Raw genomic sequence first — 26,155 nt, 5'->3', positions numbered from 1 at the left:
AGGCGGGACAGAGTGAGAGGGAGTGAAATTGCTATGGAGACTGGTAAACTTACCGAGCAGGAAGCGCAAAACCATCAATATCGAATCAGTTAACCTTTAATGGTTTCGTTATAATAGCTATCATGAGTATTTTGGTTGACATTGCTTCAAATGGTACGTTAGGTTTGGTTTCTTTGCTACTGTAATGTACTGTCCGTCTAGGTTATTTTATTGTTGCTGGTGTGAAAATCACAGCACATTTGTTTGCCTGGAATGTTATTCTGATAAAGCACGCTTGCTAATATGACTGAGGTTTCCGCAGGTATGACTGAATGGAGCTGAATCTCAAACGTCTGAACTTCAATGAAAGATGCCACAAGCCCCCAGCTCAAAAATGCAGACCAAATTGAGCACATGGACACCTCTAAATCATCCTCTCTCCAATGCTAATGTACCTGCAACAGTCAAACATTATAGTATATGATCTTCTGCTTGCCATTATGTTTCAATATGTTGACTTCAGGTTTTATTTGTTTAGCTGTGGTAACATTGATATTCGTGATAATATTATTGCACAATTTCATATCAAAGGTAAAATCTGTAAAAAAATATTGCAGGTTTTTGAAGAGAGAAGAAATCTGCTTGGAAAGTGGGTAAGGCATGCACTTACTGTAAAAAAAAAAATGCAATATTTACACTTTCTTGTTTTTGATATTTGCTCAGTTGATATAGCTATGCTCAATCCCTCTTCCCTTTGCCCCAGTTTGACAAGTGGACAGATAGCCAACGGAAACAGGTGCTACAAGATTTTTTCTCCAGATGTTCTGTTAACCAGCTGAAACATCTCAGACAGACGTTGTGCAGCTGGGTACCAGAGGAAGCCCTTGACTTCACTAGAGTCCTTCCCAGGGTCATATCCCTGTATATATTTTCATTCCTAGACCCCCGAAGCCTCTGTAGATGTGCTCAGGTATGTATTGTGTCCATTGTATGAATGTTTTAATGCAATGAAGAAGAAGAAAAAAAACTTTTATACATGTATTCTACACTTACAGTGTCTATACACCACAGATTTTTGGTCACACTTTAGTTTAGGGTCCAATCCTCACTATTAACTATTACTTTTGCCTTTAATAAACTCCTAATTACTGCATAATAGTTAGTAAGGTAGTTGTTTAGGTATTGGGTAGGATTAAGGGGATGTAGAATATGGTCATGCAGAATAAGGCAGTCATATGTGCTTAATAAGTACTAAGAAACAGCCAATATCCTAGTAATATGCATTTTAATAAGCAACTAGTTAATAGTGAGAATTGGACCCTAAACTAAAGTGTTACTGTTACTGTTACTTTTTTATGTTTTTGAAAAAAGTTTATAATGCTCTCCAATGATGCATTTATTTAACCAAAAAATACATTAAAACTGTAAAAGTATTGTAATTGAGTTTGTGTTGTTAATATCTGTTGTCTATTTTCAATATATTTTAATATATTTTAATATATTTATTTATTTGTAACATTATACATATCTTTGCTCTCACTTTTGATCAGTTTAGTCCAGCCGTGCTTAATGAATTTATTATTTTCTATCAAACAAAATCTTTCTGTGCCTAAACTTTTGAATTGTACTTTATGCTTGACATCTGTGTTTTATCTAATTACTGTAATATTTTCATTCACAGGTGAGCTGGCATTGGAAAAACCAGGTGGAGCTTGACCAACTGTGGATGCCTAAATGTCTGAAACTAGGCTGGTGCATAACTTTTGCTCCAACACCATTTGAACAAGGTGTATGGAAGAGGCATTACATAGAGACAGTGCAAGAGCTTCATATTAGCAGGCCTAAGGTAAGAGATAATGTGGAGAAAGAGAGAAACATCCATTGAGAAATGCTGGAATAAATGTAATTGTTGTGTTCTCTCACATATCCAGATGCCTGTGAAGGAAGACTTTATTATTCCTGAGGTGAAAGTAATTGGCAGTGAGATCATGGGGTCACATCCTGTGACCGGCCACAGGGAGTTCAAGTCTGTCCTTTCAGGTCTGCATGGGAAAAGTAAAGATGGGAATGACTTGATGAAATCAGCCAAAGGCCTTCCTCCATGGAGAGACTCAGACAGGCATCCCACCGACATAATACGCTTTAACTACTTGGATAACCTTGACCCAGTTGAACATGCAAGAATTACGTGAGTGAGCCTATTTTGTTTTGCACACTTATTTTGTACGATTTTTTTTAAGACATGCATACTTTTATTTAGCAAGAATGCATAAAATTGATCATAAGTGACCGTGAAGACTTTTACATTGTTACGGAAAAATGAAACAACTGTTTTGAACATTAATAATAAAAAGGAATGTTTCTTGAGCATCAAATCAGCATATTAGAATGATTTCTAAAGGATCATGTGATAATGAAAAGTGGAGTAATTATGCTGAAAACTCAGCTTTAACATCACAGGAATAAATTACATTTTAAAATATATTAAAATATAGAGTTCTTTAAAATTGTAATAATATCTTTTACAATATTTTTGTTTAAATAAATGCAGCATTATTGAGCATAAAAGTTGTATTTCCAAAACATTATAAAGTCTTACCAACCCCAAACTTTTAAATAAATATATACATATTTATTCAGTATGTTCTATATTTGAGTTGAGTCCTTAGGTAATATAATATCACAAAACTACATGTGACCCACTAACAGGTATGCTGCACTACTTTAGTGATCTGTAAATGTGCTGTCTGCATGTTGAAAAATATTACAATTACAGCAGAAAATGCTAAGCCATCTTTATTGCTACAGAGGGGAAAAGGGGAAAAGTGCTACTTCCAATACAACAAGACAGGAAAAAACAACGAAAGCACCATCTTTCTCAACATACAAGCTGCGCAAGGCCAAATCTTTGGTAAGCCAATATAAGTGTCATGTGACTGTGCTGTTGATGCGCACAGAAATCAGCAGCAGCAGCATGAAAATAATTCTCCAGTGACTACATAACCAAGAGGCATCATGCATATTGAACAGACTATATGTGGAATATCATGGAAATGTGCTGCACAGAGGCAGAAGGCACTGTGTTGCTAGGGGAAGAAAACAGACATTATGTTGTATGCATTATATTATATGCTATAATTTATATGTGTTTTATAAGAAATATAAGAGAAAACAAGGCTTTTACAGTATTTGTATATTTTCCCAGATGTTTCTATCCTTGGATATCAGTGCACCAGGAAAGCAAACCCATAACAGGCCGCAATGGGCAGCACACAATTTACAAGCACTTCCGGCTAACAAGGACTCCATAAAGAGACTTTCCCAGACCTCCCAATGGAATGCAGGGATACGTCCTGGTCCTGTAAGGCCTCCAGTGCCCAGACTGAGTAAGGAGGGGTTCCGTGCATCACAGAGATCCCATAGAAGCACACCAAGTAAGCCAATGTACTTTCAATACCATTATTAAATAATATACTGTGCTTTTATGTTTAAGTTAACCAGACCAACGATTTAAAATATTCTCTGTGAAATTGCACCAAAAAATATTGAAAACATTATAATTAATTATAAATAACACTATAAAGAAATGAGAGAATTTGGTATAATAAGCATTATTCTGTTCCAGCTATGCCTCTTTTTGAAGGACAGCCATGAAGGAGTCCAGTTTATGAAGAATCAAATGAAGCTGGAGAATAGACTGTATAAAACAGCTTGAGACAGAGTCCATCTACTGGATCATGTTGTGATAGCAACATGAACGCCTTAAAGTTATGAATACAAAGTTAATTTATTATTATGTCTTTAATTAATAATAATTATGTCTTAATAATAATGGCATAATTTTTTTGTTGTTGACAGACAAAGCACAATGCATCCATATTATTCTGGTTTTATATGATTCTTTTTTTTGTCTTCCCCGAGTCCCTTACATTTGTTATTGTCCACTAGATGTCCCTGTTTGCTCAGAACATCTGAGATTACGATTAAAGGGCTAGTTCACCCAAAAATTTAAATTCTGTCATAATTTACTCACCATCAAGTTGCTCCAAACTTGTGTGAATTTCTTTATTCTGCTGAACACAAGAGAAGATATTTTGAAGAATGTGGGTAACCAAATAGTTGACGGTAGCCATTGACTTCCATAGCTACTATCAATTGTTTCTTCTAGCTGAAGAAATTCACACAGGTTTGGAACAACTTGAAAGTGAGTAAATGATGACAGAATTTTCATTTTTGGGAGCTGACACAGATTCCCTTTAATCTTTATTCACGTAACTTAGTGAGCTAATGGTTGAAATGTATTTTGATTTATTGTTCATCATATTGCCTTATCTCAAATATAACATGTTTATGAGTTTTTAAACTGATTACTAGTGTCTTTACCATGGAAAACAAAAATATTAAATAATCATATTATTACATTTATGTCATATTAAAATATATGAAACTGATCAATCTGTACTCATATTTTTTCACTGACCTAAATGGTCCTGGGTTTACAAAATTTCTTTTCAACGTACTCTTTTAATCAGATAAAGCCTAAGTTAGCAGTGTTTGCATACACAATTTCACTATCTAAACAAGAAAATGAAATAATTTATCTTTTTTTTTTTTGTTAGTTATCTTAAATTATGCTGGAATAATCAGTTGAAATATGTATAAAAAATACCGTGATATTGATGTCCATGTATTTCAGCATCCAAACTTCTCAATCAAATCAGCCTAAAAAAAATTTGGCAAGAGAAAATCTAAAGGTCATCCTGGTCCAGAAGCCTATGAATGACCAGTGTCTGATAAACGCTATTGGAGCAGGACTTTTATTATGAAAACGTAACTCTCAGGCGGCCATTTTGAATCGGAGCGCCTGTCGCTGTGTTCACGCGGCTGGCTGTGTTGCTGAGATGTCTAGTACACTCAGTTGACTGCAACTGAAGTTGGAAAGTGTAAGGTGGAGCTGTCCGAGGGTTCAGTCGGTATAGTTGACAGAGGCGAAATCCCTGGGAAAACTATATTTGCGGAATTATTGGTAAGTATAATATGACTTTATAGAGGTGTCTACCTTTATAAAATAATGGGGGGAAAGCCTTTATTCCTGCATACGCTTGAATTCAGTAAAGAGTACGTTAGCTCTTGCGCTCTGTCAAACGTCTCAATATTCTCAAAGCCGCAGGAAGTGACTTAAGTTCACTGTAGAAAAATATAACTCTTTAGATATTGGCCTGGTTCCAGATGACGTTTTTACCTTATTAGTTGTGTTGTTTAGATTTTCGGAAACAATAATATTTATGATTTACAAAAAGAGAAAGGCATTAGAACTCAGTGATTCATTTGGGTTTAACGGTTTTTATGAGTATTTGACCAGTTTTAAAGGACATTACAATGTTACACATTCATTATGAATCTATACTATATATGTGTACGTTTTATTTTATTTTTTCATTTGTTTGGTTTACGAGCGTACTGGTATTTTACAGTGAAGCCCACCCGCTGACGGTTAAATTGAGATGTCATTTGGCAGTCTCGTGCGAGCAACGTTGTTGTTTAACTGCCAAGTGCCAACGGTTTATCTGCTTGCTGGTTATTCAGAAGCACGTTTGTATGTATAGGATTTTAAATGGAAAATTAGGATTCGAAAAGAATTAGCCTATATCTCAAAGTAATGACTAATTCATGTGTATTTTGTCAAGGATGAAGACTGCTGACACAAAAGTTTTGATTTAAATAGACAAATGCTTAAAGAGTCTATGATTGGATCATTATTGGAGTGATTATTATGTTTCTAGCATGTTATATGTTTGGCAACAGTTCTTCTAACCCTATTTGATGGAGTGTGATCAAGATCTTGACCAAAAATTGATGTACCGCTTGATGGAAATAACATAACATTTATTTCCATTACGAGATGCATCAATTTTTTATCAAGATCTTGTACTGACAATGCAAGAGTCAAGCACTTTGTAAAGTCTCCTCCAGCACATCCCAAAGACTTTCAATGAATGTAAGGTCTGGACTCCAGTCCAATTCATGTGTGAAAATGATTCTTCATGCTCCCTCCTATCCTTTCTTTCACAATTTGAGCCCGATGCATCTTGACATTGTCATCTTGTAATATGGCCATGATGTGTCTTCCTACATGGTTGTTTAAGAAATGAAAAGCTACACACTCCATCAATTAAAATGAGGGTTAGAAGAATTGTTGCTTAACATATAACATACTAGAAACATAATGATCACTGCAATACTGATCCAATCATAGACTCTTTAGCATTTGCCTACTTAAATCCAAACAGAGTCTTTCTTTTTGGCCGGTCAGTGTATTTTGAAGGTTTAACCCCAGTACAGTTTACTGAAATGACCAGTAATTTCAATGTGAACGAAGAGTGCTAATGGAAGATCATTTTACTTGAGATGACTGCTTTGTAAACATTTTTGCATAGTTTTCATTTTCTATTGTGACTATTTTCCAGAATTTCCAAAATACTGACATTCCAGTCATGCACTAAATGTGATTTTCCCTAAAATGTAGCCTTGGTTCTATACAGTTGCATTTCTCAAGATAAAGCTTCTTTCAAAGTGCTAAGCAGAGAAAGAGAAGCTCCAGGTTGTTATTGTCAACACCAAGCGACGGCAGCTGTTTCTTTACTGACACTCAGGAGAGCTGGGAAACTAAAATCCCACCCATTGGATCCTTTACAGGGAACGATGGAGTGCCATTTAGGACACCCCCGGAGTTTGAAGTGAATCTGACAAGTTGCCAAATTGTTAGGGCACTTCAAGTTTCTTTAGCTAATGCTTTAATTTTTGTTCTTTGTACAGCCAGAGGGTTTCTAGATTTATTATTGTTTTCCCAGATCAATTGTGAAACGCTGCCTGCTGCCAGACGGATTGCGACAGCTGCAGTGCTCTGCGCGCTGAGCCTCTGGCTATGCCTTTACATGATGTCTTTGAAATGACAGGGATCTTATTTCAGGATAGTTTGACCAGTCTCCCATCCTGACAAAGTTTCCATTGTGGTTAGAAAAGCACAGAAGCACCTGAAGTAGGAATGCTGATGATTAATCGACTCGATTAATTGTCAATAATAATGTAGTTAATCGATAAAACGTATCGATGCGAAAAGTTTCGCATTTCGCTGTGTTCCAAAGATCAGGTTTGGTGAACTCTTACCTGGGATTTTGCATCACGTGAAGAATAGGCTAAAACATAAAAGATCGATATGTCACGGTGTGACCTCTTGGCTGAATTAAAAGAACGCATATTGTCATAAAGTTGAGTAGATTATTTTTACATTTTGAATGTATCACTATTTGTTATATTTTGAATTCATGTTTATAAAAAAAAAAAAAGATGGCATATCAGTATCACGTGACGTCATATCACGATCATTACTGTGTCTTTAGAAATGTTGTGTGCCCAAAGTCTTGTGTGACCACGGCTTCATGCACAAAACACGTGCGAGCGTGCCGTAGTTACATATTCTAAGGCCTGGTTTAACAGACAGGGCTTAGATTAAGCCAGGATTAGGCCTTAGTACAATTAGGGCATTTAAGCAGCATTTATAAACATGCCTTTGAAAAATCATTACTGGTGTGCATCTTGAGACAAAACAATGGCACTGACATATTTTAAGATATGTCAGTGCAAGTTGCTTTCAGTTAAAACATGCATTTTAGTCTGGGACTAGCTTAAGCCTTGTGAAACTTCGGGTAAGTGTATATGTGTGTCCAAGCCTTGCAATGGATTGGGTAGACTAGCCGTTTATTTCTAAACATAATAAGGGTCCAAAAAAACAAGTCCCTCCAAACAAGTGATTTTACTGAACATAAGAACTACTTACTTGTGTAAAGGCACAATAAAAGTAGGCTATATAGAATAAACTAGTAATAAAATCCTGGCTGATATTGATAAGTGATGTTTCTACCAGCGCAGCTTCCAGAAGCAATATTAGCCGATACTAAAATAAATAATAAAAAATTTTTTTATCAACAATGTATTTTAAATATAAAAAATGAAGAGATGAGAAAGTATCATGAATTGACAACACTTTATTTGAGAATAGCCTATGTTTATTTGTGCAACATATTCCATTCACTCTCTGAGAGGTGATGAGGCACAGCTTAGAGCTTAACAAATATAGCATTTTTATGACATTAATGACTCAGACGGCAGCAGGAATATAGGCTGCTGTCACTTTAAGACATAATGCACCGATCCGATATACTGATACACATGCCACTTATTTCCCAACTGTTTATGTTCACTTAAGACATAACTGACGGTGTTTAAGTGAATACTCACTAAGATGGACATTTTGACATATGTGTGTTTTTAACCATTAAGGTGTGAACCTGAAGCTCAAAATTCATAATCACTGATCTAGCTGATTTGGACATTAAGTTTGGGCTTTTAAATAAGAAATAAAGCGCACCGCTGTGATGGAAAGAAAATTGCACAGCTCTAGTTTCTTGCTGTTATTGCTGGGTTGCTGTTGTTCCAATGTCTCCGCTCTCCTCAAAGACATTTTCAGACACCTGGTAGAACTGCCAGACCAGTTAATGTAGTGAAGCAATCTTGTGAGTTTTGCGTCATCTGATCGGCCTTTATCAACCACCGATCAAACTATATAAAGCTAATTTCGGCCGATAATGATTGGAGCCCGATCAATTGGAGCACCCTTAGATTTTACAGATCACATTTTAATGTAAAAAAATGTATGCTATGAAAATAGAGCACTTCTAATATGGCAGCAAATTTAAAAGCACTTTCTAAGTGATGGTCATATTCCCTATATTCACTGTAGAGCCAAGCTTCTAAGCTTTAAAACAACACATATTTTGTCTTGTTTAAGCAAGTGGTTGTTAAGTAACATGATAACCTGGTAGTCGATTAATTGATCGTTAATTTTAACAACGATCGATTATGGGAATTTATGTAAATTGACATCCCTAACCTGAAGATTGATGATGTAGTTTTTATGGACGAGTACTCCGTAATATTACTCATGCAAAACTGCCTGAAATACCTTTCTGTTCTCTTCTGATTATAGATTGCTTGCTCAGGCCTTTTTTGTACTCTAAGTCAGTCTGCATCTGAACAGTAGGAATATTTTGGGCCTAAATTAGTTTGCATTACAACTGCACATGTGCTGCATTCATTTTCAAGGCCTTCCTTACTGAGGAGCTAATTGATTAATTGGTTAATTTTTCTTTTTCAGTCTTTGTTAGGCATCTCATGCCATGCCAAGCATGGTGGCAGAGCATGCAAAAGATCACCAAAGAGAATGCAAGTGGTAGTAGTGAATGTGCAGTGTTTTGGCAGTGTGTAAATACATTGTGTGTCGTCCAAAAGGCCTCCGCTGCCTCATCCAGCTGGCAACAAGGCCAAGTGTAAAATCACTTGTTAATCCACAGAGGTCGTTTGTCTGTTCAATTCAGTGCATGTGTAGCAGCAAAACAGGATGCTCTCTCAGTTGTTTTAGCTGTCCAGAGTTTTCTAAGTGTGGTTGGATTAGTCTACTCATGATTTGTCAAGCTTTCAGAGCTGATTACGTGATTAATTTACGACAGTATATTGTTCCCATTACAACATGAAAAAATTAGGAATGCACTATTAAATTGGTTATTGGGAAGAAAAAAAATAGTGTATTGGTTGATATTAGATATTTAATTGTTCTTGCTCATATAATTTAATTTTACATTTAGGTTACATACATCATCTAATGCTACTTAAATCTTCAAAAACACTAATGATTTAATAAAACTGCTAAATGTAATGTTATCATTAAAAATGTAATTGATAGCTATTTTTGGGATATATTAAATCACCTTTAGCATTTAAAATAATTAATTCTATTTATTTATTTAGAAAAAAATATTTTAGAATTGTAATATCAGATTTTTATTGGTTATCAAACATAACGTAAAAATAATTATTGTTATTGCCCATATTTATATCAATAATGCATCCCTATCAAAAATACATATTTTTCTATATTTAATGTAGATTCAGTTGAAATGTGATTTCCACTTCTCCACTGGTGTTTAATGCTATATAACGTGTTGCATTTCTTTAGTTTGAAAAGTTGGTTTAATGCTGTGCGGTACTTTTATAATAGATTATGCTAATTGATTTATGATCAGAAAGATCATTTTCTTTCCATTTTAACTGTAAAAAAAAAATGGATGAGATCACCTTGCTTATCATCTGGCTTAGGCCTATTGCATTTGTAGAAGTAAACCTGCAGTTCAGCTACTGGTTTTGTCGGCTTGACGCAGATGGACTCTTAGACTCATAATGTGCTTAGTAACTCTGAGGTCTAATAAGAGTCTTCATCAGCAAATTGCAGCTTGGAGATTTTACTAATATCAGAACAATACAGTAGCCTGATTTGATTTGCGTGTCTACTACTCAAGAATGCATGATGAACTATTGACATGAAGTAGGTAAATTATCTGCCGCGGTAACTTTAACATCTGGTGTCATTTCAGAATGTAATCAAGTATTTCATTAAGGTTTGGAATGCACTTGACTATCACAAAAACAGGTCAATTGCACTCAACCAAACGCATGGCAGGTTGTTAGCACTGTGTCAGATGTGCTGTATTGTGGAATAGGGGTGGGAATCTCTAGGCACCTTACGATTCGATTTGATTCGATTACGATTCAGAGGGCTGTGATGCGATGCTAAAACGATTATCAGTGCATCTTTTTTTGTGTGTGTGACTACTTGGTACTTTTAAAGAAAAGTATTTATAATAACCCATAAATAATTTACTTACAATACATCCTAAATTAATTTTATTAATAAAACAAATGGAAGTGATTTGGCAAGTCAACGGTAAGGTTACATTTGCCAGCATATGTCCCAACATTGCAAAGAACCAACAGGAAGAGAAATGTGTGCCTGTACTAGCAGCATACTTGTAGTAAATGAATACACTTCAGCATATTCTGAATCTCTAACATAGTAGACTTCTGACCAACATTCTCCTGTTATGTGCAATGAGCAATATAATCCTTCAGACAACATTTTGCTGTTGCAAAATCACAAACAGCTTTCATTAAAACATATAGAATTATATACCAGCAGCTCTCAAATAAAAATAATGCTTGTGGACTTACGCATATTCTGAATAATTAGTAACATACAAAGCCGCTCTTATACACAACTAATTAATAAAGAGTTGTGACTAGAAATGTTTGCTGTATACCACAATCAAAAACAGCTTATACAAAAAAAGTAAATGAACATCTGCAGAGAGCACAGTCAAAATGTAACTTTTTGTGACTGGCATTGCACTGATACACACAGTACAGTAAACCTACGTATAACAGATCGGTTTACAGCATATTGATGTGAAAACTAAATAATACAGAAAGCAGCTATCATACAAAAAATACAAAATAGGTCACAATGAAATTGCCAATTTTCCATACGTTAGCTTTTAACGAAGAGGGTGCCGTTCGGATTTCATGCTCAGCCACAGTTATGTGCACGGCCACAGACTGTCCGTGTCTGCACGTCCGCGCTTCAGAGTTCCGCATTTTGCGCTCCGTCAATATTATGATATTAGAGAAAGAAAAAAAACATTTAGAAAATCGATTTTTGACATTTGTGAATCGGTTCAGAATCATCCATATCTGCATTGTTATGCATCTAAGAATCTATTTTTCCCCTATTGGAACACCAGTGTGATCTTTTCTGTTGTTTACTTTCAACACTTTCCTGCTTGTTTTACACTTACACTTTCTTATTTCCGCCCTGTTTGTCAGACAGGCGATTACGTTGAGGGTAATCACAGGGGAAGTAGCTTATGTGAAGTGCAATGATTGCAGAAACCACTGGTAATATTTTTACATAATATATTAAGTAGGCTGTTTGTGAAAGCTTGTAGGCCTCCTGTTGAAAACAGAAGTGTGGTTTTGCTATCTACAGGTGATCGTGTAGGTTATAAGTGATAACTCTGTGTTCAGCTGAACACTGAGAGTTGGAGTGTTGCCAGACCTGACTCCTCAGCTGGCATTTAAACTTGACAGTAACCTTGGCCGCCGGAGTTGTCTGGCTCTTCTCAGTGATGCTGCTTTTTCATCGAATCGAGCAGCTGCTGGAAGTTAGATTTATGATGTTTTTGTCCATGGTAACAGTCTGTGAAAGCACTGTGAATGAAATCCATCATAGCTCAGATACTCTTTCTCTCTCTTCCTCTCTCTGTCTTTAATTTGGATTCACTTGTTTAAATTTATGTAATCTGGTCCTTGCTTTACTGTTTATTTGTTGCTATCTATTTATTTGGACTGGAAGGTTAGCCAAATACCAAGTGCTCTTTTTCCTATGACACAAAGAAACAATGAATTGGTTCATGAAGCCTCCATGACCCAGATATTTTTTTGATAGAGTCAGTCAGGAATCTAAAATAGTTGCAAAGCTAAAACCCTTTTTGCAACAACTACTATGTACTAGGGTGAATAATTAGTGCTTTTGTTAAAGCAAGTAGTTTTTCAACATACCATAGAGTCATGTTAATTACATATGGGACCATAATGAGCCCAAAGGTTTGTAAGTGTATATTACAACACCCTTTCTCTCTAAGTAGGACTACAAGATTTTGGATATTTAAAATCTAACCTAGTTTTTATTTAAAAAGAAGTGTATAAGAACAATTATATGTACAATTATAATTACAATATATATATATATACAATTATAATGAAAATATATATATATAAATTTATTTATTTATTTATTTATTTATTACCAAATTATAATTTATTTTACAGTGCAACTGTAAAATTATAATACTAATATTTAATATACTTAATCTGTTCATTTTCAAATATTAAACTATCAAGCTTTTATTTTAAAGGAAAACTGCAAGGAGCCCTTAAAATTTCTCTTTACAAGTTTGGGAAAACAGTTGATACATTCGCTTCCAAACTCACATTATAAGCAACCGAAACTCAGCAGATGTAAAGATGAGTTTGTGTGGAGGAGCATTTAATGTGAACCAAGCCGCTTTGAGACACTGAAAACACAGTATCATGAGCTACCTGTGTATAAGATAGCATTGTCACGCTCTGTGTATATATATATATATATATATATATACAGTATGTTTAATTAATTGAATCATAGCCTTTGTGATTTGATAATCGCACTAAACCATATCACTATAACAGTTTTATTTTGATTAATTGTGCAGCCGTAGTTGTAAGATAACCAACACAAGCTTTAATGAGGCTCTTCCCCACATGGCTCTTTGTATCTCAGAGCTTTTGAGATGCCAAGATCACAAAACAGAAGTGCTATTCAGACCAAAAGCGGACTGTAAGAAGAATTGTACGCCTCTAAGTCCTACACGCTTTATGATGGGCTGCGGAGGCCGCCTCTGAATACCAAACCCCCAGCGGTTTATGCACTGAAGCTGTTTTTTGTTTTCCAACACCCTTTCCTCTGCCCGATAATCCAAAATGCCAACATTGGCTAGATGAAGTTTTGCATTCTTTAATTAAGAGAAGCCATTATCTGAAGGATCTAAATTTCTTTAGACACTATAAACACTCATATTTTTAGGACCAGAGGTTCACATGTGGTGTTTGAATGGGATGCGTTGTTTTGGAAGTGTTGCCCCACCCCTCATGACCCCATTGAGCACAGTGTTACGGCAGAGGAAGCAAGGCAACCATTGTGGCAGTGTTTATGTCGCCCTGCCTCCTGCCACATTTCCCGCCCACCAGTGCCCATGTAGGGGCAAAAATGAACCAGTCTCCTTCAAGCCTCAGTCACATTTGCTGCAGCCCGAGGGAGGCACAGTTCTCCTAACCCAATTTTAGGTTTGCTGTACTTCACACAGTCAAAACAGAGAGGTCTTTAAAAATGGATGAAACCATGAGGTCTCGCCCTTTGGTGTCTCTGTTATGTTATACAGGGTGGAGCATCCCTTGTGCCTTTCAGCCTTTTATGATCTTGAGTTTATTGGTTGAAGAAATCGTTATTATGACAGACCTTTGCTTTTAGTCTTCTGATGCAGAATTTCACATCTGATATGGTATGTGTCAGGTGTCAGTTTAAGAAGTAGGTTTAAGCTCTGTGGTGTTCTGAGAGCTTTTTTAAAGCAAACAAAATGCACTTGTGCACGGCTCACTGACCTTTCTGCACTAGGTCGGCACTAAATATTTTATTGTGCTTTAGACCACCCTGTGCAGTTAGCAAGCTGTAGGATCAATTTGTAGCTACAAACACAAGTTATATTACAGTTTTGAAAGCAGGTTCTTTAAAAAAAAAAAAAATATTATTTGAGAATTTGATACAATTCTGTAACCGTGTTTGAAGTTATATGCTATTTGAATCTATGAAGTGTAGGTGTTCTGACAAACAGTATGAGGGTGTAGTGTAATTGTCTACAGTAGACATGGCTGGAAAAGTTAAAGACACAGTATTCATGCCTTTGAAATCATTTTTATTCTTTCCCACAGTTTTCTGTTTTAATTTTTCTGGATTCTGTTTTAATGATTCTTTAAATTGAAATAATCAAAAACCATGTCTGTTCAATTGAATTCATAAAACTTTAACAATATAATATTTTTTTTATTAAAATTGAGTCAACTGAAGACATAAAACAACAGCTTAATGCATATTTGAAAATGTAATCAAATGAAAATAATTTTTCATTTTAAATTTTTTGACAAAGTGCTTCACGACTTGTTTATCAAAAAAGTAGTTTACTGTTAAAATTAAAACATGGATGACATAATTTGTGTATACAGTATGTGTCCATCCAAGTGCATTGGGGACACGAAAGAGGAATCAATTCGGAGTTTTCGCTATCTAAAGGCGGGCGTACACGGTGCGAGTTCGGACACTCGGGAGGTCGTGAGATATTGCACACGTTACGAGTCAGTTAAACTAATAATCGCGTCAAAGCAGCTGGTACTCGGCACGACTGTCCTGCACGAATTTTATCCCGAGGTGGCGGCAATGACGTGAGCTTTCGTGCTAAATACAGAGACCGGAGCTTTCAATGTTGCAGGAAACTAGCTTCAGATAGAAAAATTACAGAAATGTGTGTGTAAATGATTTGTTGAAAAGCATAGAACTGTAGCCATTCCTTTCAACACAAAAACTTGAGAGAGAGAAGTGTGTGTGTGTGTGTGTGTGTGTGTGTGTGTGACTGTATGGTTGCTGCCACTGCCCCATCGATCTTTTTAAAGTAAACGTTTAAATATTATCGGGAGGTCGGGAGGTGCTCGTAACGTGGTCGGCTCAGCTCGTAATTCCTCTCACATGCTGCGAGCCGCGACCATGCGAGGATAACCAATTTCCACTCGATTTTTCTTGAGTGAAAAAAATCATCTGCGGGGTCGTAAAACAGCAAAAATCACACCGTGTACGCCCGCCTTAAAACGCACCTCTCTGTCTGTGTCCGCGCCTCGGGTGTGTGCAGCTGTGCACACTGATAACAGCACGCAATACCGAATTAAGTTCTCCCTCGCCTCTTCTTGTGGTTTAAAATCTAAACCACCATTTAAAATCTATTGAATGTGTAAACTAGAAGACAAAACGTGCAAATGATAACCTTTCACTCTATTGCGGTTAAACTTGCAATTGATCCTTAAATCACATGCGTGCCAAACCGTGGGGCCTGGTCCGTATGGATCAACAACAATCTGTTTAACCCCTAGTGTGTGTACTTGGGCTTTCACTTTTTATTCGATATTCGAATATGCATTCGAACATGACGTGAAATATCCGAAATCGAACTATAAATAAACTATCCGGTTTTTAAAGTGCCATGTTTTGTGCATTTTTTACAGTCTATGATTAGACAGTTTGCTTTTTATTTTATTGTTTGCCATCTCATCCAGTAGCGGCCGCTCTAAACGTATTGTAGCGTAGGCCCATGACCAAATCAAGCGAATAATAGCCAATAGCCAGCTTGTTTTGAAAATGGAAGATAACGACAAGACTAAAGAGATAGTCCTGTAATTCCTGCCTATTACACACACACACACACACACCCACCCACAGAAAAGACGCGTGTCAGTATCGAGTTCTCTTTCGGGCTTGAACAAACCATAACACACACATTATGCCAAAAAAGTCCGTTTTGTCGAGTGTCCTCATAAGAGCAGTCTTAAATTATTTAAATAAAGTCTTAAATGAACATAGAGATTTGTGAGAAAATGGGAAAATGGGCAGCGACTGGTCTTAAAGTGTCATTAATGTTAATCAAAGAACAAAGGTAAGAGAGTAAATTACTCACTCAGACCTGGCGCCAGGAGGATTATTATACTGGTAGCCTAATCATGAATGCACTCCGCTATCTTTTAACACATCTCCGGCGAACGGCTTTTTCACGCAAAAGAAAAACTCTTCATGAAGCGCAGTGAAATTCAGCGACCATGTGGCGTTTCTTGATGGACCGAGGTGTTCGTTAACTTCATTTTACATTTTACTCGTAGATATTCGAACATATTCAAATACATTGCTTGATATTTGATATCCGTTCGAATTAGATTTTTCTCAAAAGTGACAGCCCTAGTGTGTACCAGTGTTTTATACTCGGATGTGCTTGCACAATTAATTAAATAAAAATCGTGATATAAAATGTTGTGAGTGCAAGTGAGCCACAGCACTTGGTTCTGTCTGTAGTCTGCTACACATTCTCTGAGCGTGGGGTGTGATACTGTGTTTTTGCAGTCTTTTTGCAGATAAGCTCCCCATATGAGCATGCTTTACACAAACACCATTTGGGAGTGCAGTTTGCACACGTGTACAAGTACACATTTTTAATTTAGTATTGAAATCTATTTTATTTCAGAAATTGTGCAAGCAAGTTGCTAAAGCATTGATTTAAGACGGGGAGTATTTTGATGATTCACTCAGTATAACTGTTACAGTATCTGATATTTTTCTTTGGCTATGTTTAGATGTTCTCTTATGAAGTTAGTAGGTAATATTTCTCCATTATGAATGCTATCTCAGCAACAGCAGAATGGTGTTGAGAACTAGGCAACCACTAGTGATGAGCCGCTTGCAGCAAATGGACTTGTTGTGGAGACAGACAGGAAATGGCTGTTTTTACTACACTGTTATTGGGTAGGCTAGACTTTTGAGTCTATTGTGTGGTGTTCTATCACTGTGTTTTCTGCACTACTCTGGTGTTTCTCAGAGACCGCACTGAGCATTAAAAGATTAAGAACTCCCACACATTGTAAAGTAAGCTCGCTTTGCTACTTTTCTCCAGGGTTTTTATCGCAGAGGAAGCTCTATTTCTCACCTGGTTTTCTGTAGCTATGTGTGTGAAGCTGACACATTGCATACAGTAAGTGGCACAATATTTAGACTCCAGATCAGTTTTATATCTTAATGTTCCTACTCTGTATTATACAGTATCAACAACCTCATGTTGTTGTTTGTTAGCTGTGTCTACTAATAAAATAAAATTACAACAAGAAGCAACTTTTGTTTAAAAAAATGGGACAAATGGAAAGTGTGATGTATGGCCTGTCTATTAAATGAATGTTTGTAAAACACCAAACCACTAAACCTTGCAACAACATTTTGGTTTGTCAAAAGAATTAGTGCATTAGTGGTAATTAGGTAAAAATACAATAAAAAATGGTTTATATATTAAGTGGCCATGTATTGATTTAACCAAATACTTTATGAATGAAATGTTTAGTTTATTATTTTCTATCTTGAGATTTTCATATCTGTTAAAAACAAAGATAATAAGTGCTTCTACATTAAGTGTTAAAGCACAATAATGAGATAATAATGAGCCATTAGTAAGCTCCTGAAAATATATATTTGTGAATTTTCTTGTGACAGCATAGTTAATTGACTAGCTGATACAGCTGTTGTAATCTTAGTGTTGGCTATGTAAGGGTGGGCAAGTTTTTAATTCGTTTTGTGTTTGTTTTATGTGAGCTGCTTGTGAGTTTACAGTGCTCTTAAAGGAAACAGGATTACAGGAACCCCCCTCAGTCATACTTCAAATCCCAGAACTGGCCCATCATTAAAATCACATTCTTTTGAGATTAGCCATCCAGTCTATTTTTGCTACTACTTTTTGTAAAAAAAAAAAAAGACGAATCCTGCCCATTTCAAAATGTTATCATTGGCATGTTACCAGTTCAGAAGGGGAAAATACCTGTTATGTATGTAACACTAATTAGACTAGGTTAATATTTTCACTTGCTGTACTGAAACCATTGTATTTCACTGTTTCCTTCTGCTTTTTTTGTCCATCTACACTTGTTTTCTTTGGTGGTTTTTAAAGTTTTACACTTCATTGACTCTTCATGCATCTTAACCTCTGGATGAACTGAGGGGAGTGGCTCTAAAGAGCTTCTTGAATGGCTGATGTGTTGCCTTTATGTCTGGGTTAAAACACTTTGCCAGTGCTCTAATGATGTGCAGAATGGATATCAGAAATTGATACCCGGAAGACAACTTTTCCTACCTTTACATAGCATTGCATAATGATAATTATAAGCAGGCTTTACATGTGTCTTTGCCCATTTATCCTACATCAAATAAAAGATATCCTTGAATATAGACGTAAATTAATCTTGCCTCATGATTACAACAGAGATCTTTTAGACCCATGATGTCATCATTTAAAAGTCCAGTCATTGCCTAGAGGTGCTACAATTTCATGGTGTAGACATTGTTTTTGTGACAGAGCACCATCTGTTTCATCACAATTGCTTCTGACTGTGCTGCTGAATGTAAGTAGAAGGATCAAGTCAAGTAATCCATCTTTTAGTCAGCAGCCACAGTTTGTCAACAGATGTCATGTTATGTTCTTGCACTGATATGATTGCTGGGACACTATTAAACTAATCTCACTTGTCTATTTGTTGTTAGATTGCTATGTGTGTCAGCCAAGTGAGAATGGGAACTGTGAGTTGTTTGCTTGAATATTTCATGCTGTTGGTCATTTGGCCTGGGTCGTTTGAAGAGCCCATCTGCCTCTCACAGTCAAACAGCTTTGTCCTGGAGGTTAGCAGCTGGTCAGAGTCTAATGCTTTTAAAAATGGACCCAGCTCCTCAGTCGAGATTCTAGATAGTACTTGATATTGAGTCATTTGGTGTGTATTTGAGCTTCTTTTGTTAAAAAAACAAAACAAAAAACCTTAACTGGTTAAAAATGTTTTGAAAGAATTTGCGTTACTTTTATATATTTTATAGTCTTCTGCCTTTAAATGGATGTACCAGTGTTATATTGGCATTATTTATTTACTTTTATGGTATTTTTTTTATATTTAGAATGAGTTTTTATTTATAGCCTATATGTTTACATTTTAGAATTTGTAATAGTTTTTAATATTTTTAATAGGCTTTTTAGTATTTTACATTTTTTTGTATTTAGCTTTAATTTGTTTTTATCTTAGTAATTTACTTAGTAATTTTTTGTAATTTTAGGACTTCAACTTAGTTGCCAAGACAGCATTTCTCATTTTTGTTTACGTTTTTCTTATAACATTCATTTTATTTCAGATTTCTTTAAATTAGAACAATTTGTAATCGTTTTAGTTAACAATAACAATGCTGGGATGAACATTATTTGCTATTTGGTATTACTGTCTGATGTTGAATGTGTCATCCTCAAAACTGTTTTTGGTCCATTTTACCTGAAGATTTTAGATGTTTATGTCTGCTGAAAGAGACTATATTACTACCTAGAAGACTTCAAAGCTAAGATAGTGCAACAGTGCCCGTCCACTTTTTTAGAGGTGTTGGAATTATTTTTTCCATTCATTTCTCTCTTAGGACTTTGTAAAAGAGTTATAGGCCTAAGTCATGATGAACCCAGCCAACCATCTATGAGGTGAATCATAACATTACAAACTTTGAAGCAAAAAAAGTGCATGAAAATCGGATAAAAATATTAAGGTACAAGACTATGCACTTATCGGCTTTAGAGATACAATCCCATGAATCATTACTACAGCATAGTCTAAATATTAACGATGGAGAAATATATTTTTTATATATATATATATATATATATATATATTTTAAGTTTATTGTAAAATATGCTTACATATTCAAATACTTAAGTATTTTGAGAGTGTAGGGAGACCGACTCTATGGAGGGTATGCATTGACGTTATTTTCCCGCTGGACCGAGTGGCAAAAGAGCCTGCTACATGACTGGATTTAATAGGGTAAACTGAGAAAACGTGAGTAAAACTAACGATTATCAGTTTAAACTAAATGTTGGACTCGATAAGTTTTCCTTACAACTTACCAAAGATCCAGTGATCCATGGATATTAACATGCAGCCAGGAATTGTGTTTTCTGGCATTCAAATGTGCCTGATTTCGACGCCGGGGAAATACATAAAGCAAATTTTCCTGTGAACACTTTATATAAATACAATATAGGATGATCAATATTGTGTCAATATTATATATATCGTCATATAGTCCAGCCCTAAAACTTGTACAGTTTTTTTCCACTGTTTATTTAAAAACATCCAATTATGCATAATATAAGATGGTAGTCGAGTGAAAAGCTGTCTCACGATATCGCCATGACGGAGCGTGAGGGTGAAATTAGCATAGAATAGGCCACCGCTACATTCACATTACATTACAGGCACTGCCGCCACTGTCGTTTTGCTGTTTTTATAAAAATAAAAACTATTGTAAACGTCTGCTCTGCTCATCCAGCACGAGTTTCAATCGCACACAGTGCAGCAGGAATCACGGTTCACTGATCGCGTAACGATGTGAAAAATGTTTTTCGCACCGCCGTTCCGTTTACACAGAGTATGTACGATCGCGAATCCCTAAGTGAAAGTAAAACATGAGCTCCCTGATGCACGCAAATTAGGCCTGTCTCCCAATATCAAACCTTATCTCTTGACTGTGTATTTGTGGCTCTGGTCTGTTTTGGTCTCTGTTTGCACTTTGAATATTGAGAGAGTGCTGTAATGCCTGAAGAAAGACAGATAAGGGTGGCTCCTTTTCTGAACTTTTAATCGGAACGCAAGAACAACTGTACACAAACCCACCAGCCACTCACTCGCTCATTTCTCTCTACCCAGCCTTTTTAACCCTATAACTGCTGGTGCAAAATTAAACCGCTATTTCATAACAATTATAAAGATAGTCTGTGCACTACAGTACTTTGATTATGGTTGCACTTGCATTTATTGTTTGCACTTAATAAGACTAAGAGAAAACTGTTATTGTATTTTATTTCTATGTTCAATTTCTGGAAAGGAGTTCAGTCAGGAGGTCACACACAGCCTCAATCAGAAGTTCTGGAAGCTCATAAATGTACAGAAAGGTCTGAAGTGACTCCATACAGGAGAAAAGCCAGTCAGTGTATGTGGCAAAACCTTTTACAGTGCTTGTATATTGTTGTCTTTCAATGCATTTGATAATTTATACTCATAAAGTAGAACTGAAATTACCTTATTTGTTAAAACATTTCAAAATGCACCTGCAGACAATTTTTCCAGTCATGAACTTTGTCATTGAGGATTTCTATAAAATATTGTGCAAAAATCTCATCTTGTTAGATAAGTGTCCGTCACACCCCTAGTAATTATTTAATTGGGTTGTCAATACAATATATAGGGTATGATTTTACCCCAAAATTCAACATATTGACACAAAATGATAACACATTTCTTGTGTGTTTTTTCTCCAAGTGTGCGTAAAGCTCATTCTGGTTCTAATTCTGAACTGCAAATCCACTTTAATAAAATCCTTTTGAAGCGAAGCCTGGGGTTTTTGCAGACCCATATTTATAACTTTATAATCTAAAATAACTAACTTCCGCCAGACGACCGTATACTACGCAAGTCGACTTGCACCACATGAGTAACCCGTGATGCATGTTTGACATAGGATGTAGGAGTGTCATAAGCTTAAATGTATCTCGCGGTTTAAACGAATAGGGCTGTGCAACAAACTGAAGTTCCTCTTCAATTATTTAGATATCCTCTGACATTTCTCTTCAAAATGGCTAATTTGCGACCAGTGTTTTGTTTTGCTCTTTCCTCTGAGCTTCTGCATGCATCATTATGCTGTGCGTCGGATCAGGGGTTAGTCTTCCACCGTAAATCGATGTGTACGGCCGTCTGTCGGAAGCTAGTGATGATAGTTTATAAAGGTTTAAATATGGATATTTTTCTTACACAAACGCATGGCTTTGCTTCAGAAGGTCTTTGTTAACCCCCTGGAGCCATATGGATTACTTTTATAATGGATGGATGCACTTTTTTGGGCTTCAAATTTTCTCCAGCCATTCACTCTCATTATAAAGCTTGGAGACAGGACATTTTTTAATATAACAGATTGTATTCGTCTGAAAGAAGAATGTCATATACACCTAGGATGGCTTCAGGGTGAGTAAATCATGGGCTAATTTTCATTTTTAGGTGAACTATCCCTTTAACAACTTTATAGCTCATAGTAAGTCTGTCTTTACAGGTTTATAAGTAATCGTTATTTCCCTATGGAGAAAATTAATAAAGTTTTTACTTCCGGAACCTAACTGGCACTCTAAAGACATGGACGAATGGGGTCTTTAAACTTCTTTTCCGATGTTCATGGGGAAACCTTTTTATTTAAATTTAAAAACATTTTTTTTTTTTTTACTAATGCCAAGTATGTGATGGAATTTATGATGTACTTATCCAAAAATGTGATCTAGTTTTGATCATCTAAAAACCTTCCATGTTAGGTTCAGCCAAGAATGATGCAGACTTCGCTCCCTCCTTGATTATAGGTCAGGACGTTGTGTTCATCATACTGCAGTTGCCTCAGAGGAAAGCTGTTACTCAAATGTGCTTTGCTGTGCAATAGTCCTTGTGTTGTCATGGAGATTGTTGGCATCCTGGCAGATTTATGCATGCATTGTGTGTGGCAGCCCAGATTTTCTGGAAAGAATGTTATTTCCAGAAGTGTGAATCTTCACTTGCCTCACGATCCGATTATAAAACGATTCTTGATGCATCTTTTCCTCCAATTCCTTTATTAATAACAATTACTATATTAATAATCACAATATCGTTTTTTTATTATATCTTTGTTATTTTGAAATAATTTTGTGTAATTCATTACATTTATATAGCGCTTTTCTCTGCACTCAAAGCGCATTTACATAGAAGAGGGGAATCTCCTCAACCACCACCAATGTGCAGCATTCACCTGGATGATGCGACGGCAGCCATGTTGCGCCAGAACGCCCACCACACACCCCAGCTTACTGGTGTAGAGTTGTGTAGCTGACCGTTCTAGCGCCATAGGCCTCTAAAGAGAACTGAATTCAGGATTGCATGGTGTAGAGAAGCAGCTTTCTGTGTGCGTGCTATGGGTGTGTCATTCAGCGCGAGTAACACATTGAGATCGTTTTCATGTCTTATTGCACTTAATAACACCTAACTTTTTTTATATCAAGCATGTCCTGCACTTTATTTTTTCATTAATGCATGTTCTTTTTGTAAAACTTTTTTTTACACAAACAGGGCCTAAAACTACCACACCTCCCAATGGCCGGTAATAATTTATGTGTTTATACTAGGCCTACTTCATTAAATTTTTTTTAAATCATTTTGTTTTTGTGCTTCGATGCAGAATCATTGACATCAACTTTGTGATGCATCATTAAAAAAAATTACATTCCACAGCTCTTGTTATTTCAATGCTTTTTTTCTTCAATTTACGCAATCTTTGAATTTCTGCTTGTTGCAGAGATTCTCATATTTCATAAACTGAGCAGAAATTTTCAATTTGAACGCTGATAATCTGAGAGCCGGGATTCTCCCTGATTCATCCTTTCAGTTTAATCTCAAATGATAACTGCTATTCAGCATAGTGCAGCTTGTGTAATTGGGGTCACTGGAAAATTCCATTGCGAGTTCTGAAAAACATGTTTATTCTCTGGGAATTCTCTTTTCCTGATTCCAATACCTGGACCTGCTGAGAGGGAAATACCACAGATAAAATATCCCCATGCTGCTTTGACCCAGATCATCGCGGGCTAAAGAAGATCCTACCAAGATACTGTGCACTTTTTGGTAACAATATGGAGTTGATTCAAAAACACAGAAAGAATTTGTCTATCATGGTGTTTTTCATTCAGAAATTCCAATGGTTTTGCAGAGCATGGAGAAGACAGGCGTACAGTGATGACTTCTTTAGTGAGTGAAAGGTGCAGAGGAGGAGGGAAGGGAAGACCACTCATCCGGCTCATGCATTGAGCAGCCGTATGCCCATATAAGGGCGTGTGACTCCATGGCAGAGTCCCCGTGGGGTCTGTTCATGCCCTGTCCTCAGGTTTGAGGAGGGGGTGGCGAGTGTGAGCACTATGCACACTGACAGATGGGAGTCGAGCCAGAGGGAGGCACTTCTTTATCTCTCTATCTGTCTGTTAGAAGGTCTGGGTTTATTAACACTGTTGCGATGCGTGAGGGCAGAAGAGGCCGCTGTTTTAACTGGGATCAGTGATCTTAATCTTCAAAAGAAAATCAGGGAAAGAACGTGTAACAAGAACGCCGTCTGGTGGGAGGGTGACCGTGAGTATCAGTTTGTGCTGACAAAGGAGGAAAGAAAGCTCATTTCAAGCCTTCGCAGGGAAAAAGGTCAACACATGTTGATATCAGCCCGTCTTTTGTCAGGGGAGCTCTATAGAGACCTGCTTTGTAGATGACTTTATCATGAAGGCAGCTTCCTTTTTCCTTGACAAATGGATTGTTAATTTGGCAGCTTAACTTGTGTGACAAGTTTTTTTGGTTTTCGCCATTCTTTGCTTGCTGCTGCTATGTTGTTTGAATGTTGTTTCTTTTCCTTTTCCGTATTGTTGAAGATGTAGGTTGAAGATGTTGAAGTGCTACATAAGCATTTATGATTTGTCTGTGATGTGTTGAAAGACTAATTTTAACAACCAATGATAACCATACCACATTGTAGAAAGGTGCTGTAGAAACAGTATGCATTGCTGTCATGTGCATATGAGCCACTTTAGAGAGAGTGTCTCTGATCGGTTCCTGCCCTCCAGTGTTTTTGGGTTGTCATTAGTTACACTTGGCTGAAATTTCTCTAGATATTTAATCCCCCACTTAACATAAAACAGCTGTGAAGTGCATTTTAAATCTCACAGAGAGCTACCCATGATAAATGTATTGAAATGACTGATTCATGTCATTGTTTATAATCATTATCTAGCACATTTTAATCTTGTTCCACAGTGACTTGTTTCCCCAACAAGAGAGCGGTGCATTCAAACTAGATTGCAGTATATACACCTTTATAGTGAGATGATTTGTATCTCAACTTGCTTGAAATGTGAGAAACAGTTTGCGTGTTGAATTACCGTTTACATTTTATGCTGTCAGATTGATTCAAAATATGTGGTTTGTTTTCCTCATTCAACACAACTTGACTGATTTGGCTCTGTATGTTTTGTTTTTCAGAATCAAGAATCAAGTGGATGATCTAAAAGCAAGCATACATTCTCCTCCAGAAAAGGTAACGCTGAACAGCCTTCCCTGAGAGGCATCATGTTAATAACGGCAATATCAGATTTACAGTCACAATTACACTTCGATTAGACTTGTTTGCTGTGTCGGCATAGGCTCAATAAACTCTGCTCCTCTTGCCACAGTATGTAACATTTCCGTTCTGTGTAAGCAAATGAGCTTAGAAACAGCCAGACGTTATTACAATAAACAACTGCTGTAAACTCTGAATGAGAGCTGTGGTGTTTAGCCTCTACAAAGCAGGAAGTGTTGTAGTAGTGTAGGCCGGTGCCTCTCGTAACATGAGGAATTGATAAACACAAACACGCTCACTGTGGGAACCCCATTAGGAAGTGAATAAACCAGTAATTTGTGAGGTTGTTAGTATTGCGGCTGTATGCAGGACCTGAGCAAGACCAAGCTCTGTTTAAGCCCAGCCGAGATGCAAAAGTTCATTTACTGCTCTGTTTATGAGCTGCTCAGCAGGCAGAGGCTAACAGAGGTCTTTTCAGCCACGGATAAAGTGGATTATTGTTCTGCTCGCATGGCCTTTAATTGCAGCATACATGGTTTAATTGCGAAGGACAGACGCTTTTGATTTTATCTTATTCCAGAAGCCATGGGGGTCTCAGCGTTAATGTACACCCAGTGCTGGGCTGAACTTAAAGGCAGAGTTTGTCCAAAAATGAAA

General features: G+C 36.5%; 2 protein-coding genes and 1 long non-coding RNA gene across 3 annotated transcripts in view; 2 read left to right on the top strand and 1 right to left on the bottom strand.

The window, feature by feature from the left end:
* Window positions 1-26,155, bottom strand: part of LOC309482786 — a 223,295-nt gene that overhangs the window by 69,685 nt on the left and 127,455 nt on the right. The gene's annotated exons all lie outside the window — the stretch shown is intronic.
* Window positions 23-4,385, top strand: fbxo16 (F-box protein 16). Its single transcript, XM_082148268.1, has 9 exons — window positions 23-153; window positions 302-430; window positions 597-632; window positions 743-949; window positions 1,661-1,825; window positions 1,911-2,167; window positions 2,788-2,890; window positions 3,185-3,413; window positions 3,605-4,385. Exons 2-9 carry the CDS (start codon window positions 350-352, stop codon window positions 3,631-3,633), a joined length of 1,107 nt encoding a protein of 368 aa, XP_082004394.1. The 5' UTR covers window positions 23-153; window positions 302-349; the 3' UTR covers window positions 3,634-4,385.
* Window positions 4,922-26,155, top strand: part of fam49a (family with sequence similarity 49 member A) — a 30,963-nt gene continuing 9,729 nt past the window's right edge. The window contains exons 1-2 of the mRNA XM_082148284.1: window positions 4,922-5,005; window positions 25,420-25,474. The gene's annotated coding sequence lies outside the window, so the exon portion shown is untranslated. The remainder of the gene's footprint in view (window positions 5,006-25,419; window positions 25,475-26,155) is intronic.

This window comes from Leuciscus leuciscus (assembly GCF_965113295.1).
Source record: "Leuciscus leuciscus genome assembly, chromosome: 19".
NCBI lineage: Eukaryota > Metazoa > Chordata > Actinopteri > Cypriniformes > Leuciscidae > Leuciscus > Leuciscus leuciscus.
The sequence above is the reverse complement of the archived record's forward strand: the minus strand, read 5'-3'. Positions and strand labels throughout refer to the sequence as shown.